Source organism: Mytilus trossulus, chromosome 1 (assembly GCF_036588685.1).
Source record: "Mytilus trossulus isolate FHL-02 chromosome 1, PNRI_Mtr1.1.1.hap1, whole genome shotgun sequence".
In the NCBI taxonomy this organism is placed as follows: Eukaryota; Metazoa; Mollusca; class Bivalvia; order Mytilida; family Mytilidae; genus Mytilus; species Mytilus trossulus.
Genome location: NC_086373.1, coordinates 84,997,483 through 85,006,570, shown reverse-complemented (window position 1 = coordinate 85,006,570; position 9,088 = coordinate 84,997,483). Strand labels below are relative to the sequence as shown.

General features: G+C 30.7%; 1 protein-coding gene across 3 annotated transcripts in view; it reads left to right on the top strand.

Annotated features, from left to right (window-relative positions):
• The first annotated feature begins 43 nt into the window (after positions 1 to 43).
• LOC134687679 (sperm flagellar protein 2-like) overlaps positions 44 to 9,088 on the top strand; it is a 33,327-nt gene continuing 24,282 nt past the window's right edge. For all 3 annotated transcript variants that reach the window (XM_063548155.1, XM_063548147.1, XM_063548140.1), the window contains exons 1-11: positions 44 to 245; positions 1,953 to 2,055; positions 2,878 to 3,130; positions 4,149 to 4,366; positions 4,870 to 4,963; positions 5,611 to 5,678; positions 6,389 to 6,596; positions 7,052 to 7,240; positions 7,536 to 7,723; positions 7,947 to 8,112; positions 8,609 to 8,725. In XM_063548155.1, the coding sequence (XP_063404225.1) occupies positions 188 to 245; positions 1,953 to 2,055; positions 2,878 to 3,130; positions 4,149 to 4,366; positions 4,870 to 4,963; positions 5,611 to 5,678; positions 6,389 to 6,596; positions 7,052 to 7,240; positions 7,536 to 7,723; positions 7,947 to 8,112; positions 8,609 to 8,725 (1,662 nt within the window). In that variant the 5' untranslated portion in view covers positions 44 to 187. The remainder of the gene's footprint in view (positions 246 to 1,952; positions 2,056 to 2,877; positions 3,131 to 4,148; positions 4,367 to 4,869; positions 4,964 to 5,610; positions 5,679 to 6,388; positions 6,597 to 7,051; positions 7,241 to 7,535; positions 7,724 to 7,946; positions 8,113 to 8,608; positions 8,726 to 9,088) is intronic.

The window sequence follows — 9,088 nt, the reverse complement described above, 5'->3', positions numbered from 1 at the left end:
CAGCGAATGATTCACTTGATATTTGCGACAATACGAATTTAAAAGTTAATAGACCAATCAGAAGAGATGTTTCAAATGAGTTTGACTTGGTTACCTTGGTGAAGAACGGTGCGTCAAAATGGTTGCCTGTTTTGTAAAGAATAATTTTTAATGTCTTTTTAGTGCTTTCCATAATAAATAAACGAAAATGACAGATATTTTATGCGGATGGCTCAATGATGAGCTTACTTTATCCCAAAAAGTTGGTAAGTTACAAAAAATTCTTTAAGTTTTCCATAATTGGCAAACAACTGAAACATGCATGCACCAACAACTTGAGCACATCATCATCAACCATTATACATCAGGTAGCACCTGTCTAGGTACTGTTTTCGACAATCTGTGGATACAACAAAATTGTATTTTAACACTTTTCTACTCAATCAATTAAATAAATAATACAACTCTTCGCTATTTCAGTATTTGGAAATCTGTCTCGCTTGACCCAGAAACTGCCCAGGTTGAACTAATATGAGGCAGGAATTACCTGTGAAGGGGGATGAATGATTTTTTTTTTTAAATCAACAATGTTAAAAAGAGAAACCGAAATACCGTAACGTTTCCGATTTCGGTTCTGTTGTTAGGGATTTTAGTTGTGACGTTATTCAAGTTATGACGTCATATTCAATGTAAACAAAGAAGCGCTGTCATCAGGTAACTTTTTTTTAATAACAAACATTTTTTTAAATGAATTAGTATCAGTCCCGTTCTTAAACTGATAAATATACATTTTATTCAAAGTCTCATGTAAACAAGACCGGAAACGGAAGTAGTTTTCTGCGCCGATCCGAATATTAAAAAACACGACAAAAAAAATTTGAATGATTTTGAGTTCATTAGTACAATGAAAAATTCAGGATATTTTCCCTGATTTTTTTTTTTTAAATTTTGTTTTTATTGAATTTTCTACTGTAAAATGGGACTTTGTCCCCATATCACTCTTTAATAGGGCTTTTCAGGATAAGTTTGGCTTTTGACACTATTTTTACCTCTATTATAAAAATGTCAATATAGCCAACTGTGAAGAGCCCTATTGTATGGTACAGTACAGATTTCGTGAAAGGACTCCAAACACCAACTTTTTTCTTGGTGTGACACAGGAAACTCGGACATCCCTTCTTGAATTCTTGGAGGAATTTAGCAGTATTTCCTCCGACTTCCGCGTAAATAAGCTACCTTTCGTTTATTGTAATATGAGGCAGGCATTACCAGTTTATGTATCTAGACGAAGTCTGTAAGATTTTTTTTTTTTTAATCAAACATGTTAATAAAAGAAACAGAAATTCTGTAACGTTTGCGATTTTGGTTCTGTTGTTAGGGATTTAATTGTGATGTTATTTTAGTTATGACGTCATATTCAATGTAAACAAAGAAACGCTGTTATCAGGTAACATTTTTTATATTTTATTTTAGTAAACTGATAAATATATATATATTATTCAGTCTCATGCCAACAAGACAGGAAAAGGAAGTAGATTTCTGGGCAGATGGGGGGATTTAAAACAGTCTGACAAAAGTTAACGATTGCGAGTTAATTAGTAAAATGAAAATTTCGGGATTTTTTTTTTATTTTTTATTTTCCACCATAAAAGTTGAACATGCGCAGAGGTGAATTGACACTATTGTATATCAAATGCCATATTTACGCAGAAAACCTTTACATGAAGATAATTGCTTTGTGGTGTCAAATTTTCAGGGAAAAGATCCAGATAGAAGATAATGTTTATGATTATTTTTATTTGTGAAAACCACTTTAAAATACATGTATCGCCAAAACTATTATCATTCACATATATATATATATACATTGTATGTATCCTTTACTTGAAATTATAAGGTCTGCAAGGAAAATTGATTTCTATAGATTTAAACTTACAAGTTGCATAATAAAAACATCTATCTTTTTTTTAAAGAGCAAGCAACATTTTCTCGAGATTTTGCTTCTGGGTTCTTAATTGGTGAAGTATTACAGAAAAATGGTTTACAGGATGATTTTGATCAGTTTTCCCAGAGCAAGTAAGTTAAAGTTTGATTACAGTTACAATGGATTCCTTTGAGTTTGTAGCCAAAGGTAATATCTTTGGTTGGCTTGCAGGTAAGCTGAATCGTGAAGTCATTGTTAGGTTAGGTAAACTACCCTATTTTAAGAATAGACTATTCTGACAGAAAACCAATTTATCTGTCTGTTGGACTATGCTACTTCAAAAGGAGAGTGGTATACGTGACCAATAATGACTTCACTGTTCAGCTAACAAGCAAGTTCATCAAAGTTATTACCTTTGGCTACACACTCAATGGAATCCGCTCTAAAGATGAGGCAATTATTGCATTTGACTGGTGTTAAACATGGTTTATCATTTGTTTATGGAGCAGTCTTCTAAAAAACACATTAAGAACATGTATTTATAATTTACTATTTGTGACATTACACTAGTCAAACAGATAATATTTTCCGATTATTCTTATATTTAGTAGAATTTATGTTTTGACTGATCAGACCATATGAAAATGGATAGACTCTACATGTTCATGTATTCAAGTCCTTTCCCTATTCGCTGTAAACAGTTTTACATATATATAATAATGCTAAAATATTCTGTACTACAATTTTTTATCTGAATTGTTCACTGATATAAATATAAATTTGTGATCATCTCAAACATGCAATATGACTTACTTTTAGTTTGATATTGAGGAATTGTGGTATGATTGACAATGAGGCAAGTATTAACTATCCACCTGAGACCAAATATGTCTAAAAGCTTTGAAACATCAATTAAATGTATTAAAAAAAATGTTATTTTTTTTAAACTTTTAAAATATTTTTTCATATTGCAGAACATCTGACTCTAAGCTCAACAATTTTACAAGAATTGAGCCAGTTTTACACCTCCTTGGTATTCCATTTGATACAAATGTGGCCAGAGATATCATGACAGAGAAGCATGGTACTGCTACAAGATTGATGTACCAGCTATATATAGCTTTACAAAACAAGAAGAAGGCTAATCTGACTGGTGTTGCAATGGAAACTATGAGACCAGCTGCTCCTGCTAAACTGAATGCAGTTGAGAGTGGTATATATAAAGAGGTAAAGATCTTCAATTTAATGAAGGTGAAATAAACCATGGCCTGCTTGCAGTGATATTGTTGACTTTTTTCAAAACTACCTCTACCCTTTTTTATTGGGAAAATATGCGTTATTTTCATCAAATTGGGAAAATTAGAATAAATCATGAATTTGACTGAAACTTCAATTTACTGACCTTCTTTCAAGAGTCAAACCCTGCTTTGAAATAAGACCCCTTTTTGTTAGTAATAATACATAAATCTGCGCTTATACATGTAGTAATTTTAGGCATGAAAAATGCATAAATGAGTGTTTTTCAGTTGGTATTCATGCACAATTACTCCTGAGACTGCAATGTTTGGGAAAAAAGTTGTCCTTTTGGGAATAATTTTGAGCCATTTTTTTTACAAATTGGGATTCTTCTCCAGGGGAAAAAGCCTGTATTCTCCACTAATTTAAGGCAAACAATATCACTGGCTTGAAATGTGCACCATCATTGGCAAGCTTGCTGTATTAGCCACCCATGATGATATCAATATCAGCATGGTTCCAAAAGCTTAATCACACCTTTAATCTGTATGACTTCACGGCATCAATTACAGTCACTGTTGCAAAGGCTTTATCAAAACCCTAATCTGTATGACGTCATGTCAAACCTCCTTATCTGTATGAAGTCATGTCACAGAAAAAACATCTACTGGTATATGTATATAATAAAGTGTATATAATATGGCTTTTTCAATATCACACACCGTATCAACCCTCAACCAATATAATCCCTCGAGCAGAGCTCTTGGGATTATATTGGTGTCTCGGGTTGATACGGATGCGATATTGAAAATGCCATATGATATTCTCTATGTACAGAGTTTAGTGAAAAGCTTTATTCTGTTTAAGGTTTTTTGCTCCATATAATTCCTGACAATTAGAATATGATTTATTCAATTACATAAAACTCAGTTAGAGTATAAAAGAAGAAAGTTTGAGGTCATTGACACTTATCTTTGCAATATTCAATTAATGAATTATATCTTTCCAGAGACTGAAACATGCTACACCTAGGCAGACAGATTTGAATCTGAATGAGGTCATTACAAGGTTTCATGATAAACAAATTGAAATGGAAAAAACAGCATTTAAAGAAAGGTTTTTGGAACAAGAGCGGATAAGGGAACAACAACAAGATCATAGACAGAAATTACTAGAGAGGTCAAAGTTCATGAGAGATAAACAAAGTGAAATAGTTGCCAAGATACAGTAAGTTTTTTTTATAAGAAAAAAATCTATATTTTAGTCTTTTACATACCAAAAAAATGAGAAAAAAAAAATTTATTATTTGTAAACATTTGATTGCTCATTAGTGTGTATGTTGCCTGTATGAAGACTACCAATAATGAAAAAACAGATGATAAATGACTGTTTTGGTGAAATTCTGTTTGTATGCACGTTAAATCAGTGGTTATATATATTTTGGACGAACGACACCCGTTATAACATGACTTTTATTCATGCATAAATTAAAATACACTTGTACTTGTTATTCTGATTTTTATTGTTAAACTATGCTGTGTTTGTTATGTAGAAATAAAGTGTTTAAGGTTATAGCAAGTAGGACATCTCCTTTTGATATTTGTTTTAGTCTTGGCCATAGAATATATTTTCTGTATGCAGACCAACATAGTATTATAATAGAGAATTAGATTTTATAGTATTTATATTTTTTTAATTAATGAGAAGTTCTTTCTTAAACTTATTAACAGAGCTGCAACTGTCCATATACCAAAACCACCACCACAGACTACAGCAAAAGCCATACAGAGAAAGAGAGATATCAAGAAAAAGAGAGAGGCAGAGGTTAACATTAACATCTGATATATCAACAGAAAAGAATTTTAAATCTTTGTGTATACTATAATTTGCATTATCTGCATTTAAAAGTTCTTTTTGTTTTCACTTCCATTCATGTCTATAGTTGAAGTTAAAAAAACAAAACTAGAGACAATAGGTTATGGGTCTCTGACATTACAATAAATGTACAAAATATGAAATTATATAAACCCTACTTCTTAGTCATTTCTTGAAATCACATTGTTTTTGATTTATTTTCAAATAAATTTGGGATCCATGGATACAGAATGCATACAAGAACCAATTAAATAATTTGCCAATATTTCATTTGTTTGAATAACACCTCTTACACAATGTTTACTAAAGGGGAAAAAATTGATATATATGAATTATGTCTACTCTAAAATTTTCATAATATTCCTCATTTCTTCAGATAACTTTAAGTTTAAACTTTGCACAAACCTATCAATAACTGTCAGGGAAGAAATTGCTGTACCTTGTATTTATTCAATTAGCTAATTTGAAATAGGGTCATGAATGCAGTAGACTTAGTTGACAAATAAAACCCATTGATTGTTTGCAATGGAAAGGTTTTTTTGTAAACAAGATTTAAATGCTAATGAATAGGTTATATTACATTTCTTTATTTTTAGGAAACCGTTGATGCAATTTCACAATTTGAAGATAAAATGAAAATGATTTTACCGCAAACAGAAGACAGGTAGTTACTTAAGTCAAGCATTTATTGAGACAATGTTGTCATTTGAAATTTTAATGGTTAATTTTTTACTGTATGTATTTGAAAACACTTAAAAAGACTGTCCAACTTAGCCTGTTTTCTTTATATAATGGTGATTGTTTGTTTATGTCTCAAGATCTAGTAAATAAAGGCATCAGTAGTATACCGCTGTTCGAAACTCATAAATTGATTGAAAAAAACAAATCCTGATTACAAACTAAAAATGAGGGAAATGCATTAAATATAAGAGAGGAGAACAACGATACAACATTAAAAAGTAGCACACACAGAAATGAACTATGCAAAATCCAATGAGAATAACAAATATAACATCAAAACTAAATACATGAATTTGGGATAGAAAAGTACCCTGACACATGTTCTAGTAATGTGAATTCACACTCAAATATAAGAGGAAACAAACGACACAACAGAAACAGAAAGTTAAAATGTAACACACACAGAAATGAACTATAATATAACAAGGTGGTTAATCACTTTGTCTCAATCTTTTAACTTATTTGCATGCAATCAGAAATAAGGTTATTAGTATTGAAATTGTTGTTATTGTTTACATTATTTTGTGAAAAAGGTAAGGATCTATGCCAGAAACAGCAAATTTTACTTTAAAAAGTAACTATCATTTCACTTACTCTGTCATCATATTGATGTTGTTATTAATTTTTTTTAAGTGATGACATTGATATGAAGTACATAATGTCCAGAGGGGATGAGGAAAATATGATGGACCAAGTAGAACTAATCAAACCTGCTTCAAATGATGATTATATTGGTAAGATAAGAAAGAGACTTCAAGAGGATGCATCAGCTCGTGCAGAAAGAGAAAAACGGAGGAGAAAAGTGTTAGTTGATCAGATGAAAGCTCATGCAGGGCAAGAGGTAATATCTTAAACTACCAACATTATCTTATCAAATGGACATTTTATATGACTAGGGTTTAAGGTTAAAAATTTGAATATGAATTGTTTTTATTTGAAACATGAATCGCAATACAAATTATAACAGAAAAAAAAGAAATATGTTGAACTAACAATTTTTTTGTTAATTTATACCTAGATATAACAAGATATGGTATGATTGCCAATAAGACAACTTTTTGTCCTAGTCACAATTTGTAAAAAATAAACCATTATAAGTACAGCCTTCAACACAGAACATTGGCTCACACTGAAAGTAAGCTATAAAGGGGCCCTAAAATGACTAGAGTAAAACTGTTTTCTTTATGCAATGCATATTTTACTTCTTACATCTATAAGTTTTTATTATAACTCATGTTTCCCAAATGTCACTTTGTGTTATCTAAATCTTTCTTTGTATTGTTTTTATTATTATAGGACGCTAGACGAGAGGAGATGTTAGTTAATAGACTGATGAGACAATCACAACAAGAACGAAGAATAGCCGTACAATTACTGCAGGCAAGGCATGAAAAAGAAGTTATCAAGAAGAATAGGATTACAAGAGAACTACAATATGAACAAGCTAGACTGAAAGATTTTGAAAATGCACTAAACAGAGAGGCTGTAAGTTGTTATTTATAATTGTGAATTTATATACAACAATAGTAAAACCACCAGGAGAACTTTGCACAAATAATTACACTACAATATGGATCATACTCATACTGTACTGCTCTTGACTTCTATTTTGAAATGCTCGTGACTCTTAAGTTTTACTTTATACTGTATTAGTCTTGACAAAAAAAATATACACTATATTCCATGACTTATGCATTTCATATATAAGTTTATTGTTTTACTGCCCATATAACATATAATTAACACAAGACTGGCATAAATACCAATTGTTTTTCATTAGGAACTAGCCAGATTAGCTAAAGAGGAATATGCAGAACAGACCCAGAAGGACCAAGAATTACATGATAAGATTGCAGCCGAGAGGGCTGAAGATAGATACCATAAACACTATGAGATGTGTGATGAAGTTGTCAATCAAATCTGTGACTTCTCATGTAAAGTAGCAGAATACAGAGAACTTACTAATCAGTAAGTCACAGTAAATTTTTTTTTATCTTAAAAAAAAAGTGTTTTTTAAAAGAAAATAATTATCCAATCAAGAATGGGCAAAAATGAATGATTACAACAATTGTTTGTTTTTTCAATTTTTAAAATAAAGTTTATGAAGTAAAATTTGAGAATTTGAACTTTAAAAAAAATGTAAAATTATTTAAATAAGAAGTTTAAAAATGACATTACATATGTGTTACAGATTATTGCCTCCAAAGTTGATGAGAGATTGGAAAGTTCTGTTTACTGAAGGTAAACCCTTATTTGAACCACCACAACCTATTGAGAGTACAGAACCTACACCAGAACAAATCTTAGAACAAGAAAGACAGAACTTACTCGATGAAACAGATTTTATGGAATATAAGGTTTGTTTAAGTAAAAATGTCTTCATAAAGTAAAAACAAAGAAATTAAAATGTGGAAAGTGCAATCTGAATTGAGACATTATAGTGTTGATTTGGTTTGCGATTTGGGTCTTAGGCTTGGCAGTTAAATCATTGCTGTTCCTAGATTGCATTTATAGCATTTTAAAGGTATTCAAATATTTGCATAGGGTCATTTTCACTTTAAAAAAATCATTAATATAATTAGAAACAATAAATTTCCAGATGTATGGTAATAGATGCACCATTGATGGTGGTGTTTTTCCTGTTGAGTGATATTCAATTTCTGTGAAAGAGTTGAAGAGAAAAAAAATACCAAAAATTTAAATGGAACATTGCTTAAGATTAACAAAGTTATATTGATTGGATAATAATTAAAACAGATAGTTAATTTACTTCATATTTGCGAACAGAAAATATTTTGAGTTAAGGCTCCAAAAACTAACCTCACATTTTTATTTAAATCAACTCCATTACAGAATATGGTTGGAGAATGGCAGCCTCCAGAAGGAGGAGAAATCAGCAAACCTCCCAGAGATAATCCTATTGTAGGACACATTATACAGAGGCTGTTCAACATGGTTCACCCACCAACAGTAAGTTTATCATACTCATAAATGTTGACCCATTTTTTTACATTTTGCCAGCAGATGTAAAGATCCAGTGCCTACTTTTCACCCTTGGAGATGAAGACACAATTTGACAACATCATTCTGAACTCTCTTTATTGTTGACATGTAAAAAAAGTTTCTAATGTTTACAAATTTCCTGAAGCAGGAACTGCAAATATACGTTAACATTCCATCATTTTCATGAGAAACATTACCAAGAATTTCAATTAGTTGATTAAGAACTTATGATGAAACACTGAATATTGTCTTATAATTTTGGGGTAAAAACTTGTTTCAAAATCGACACATGATAATTAGTTATTAACATTTACGACTTTTACATGAGAT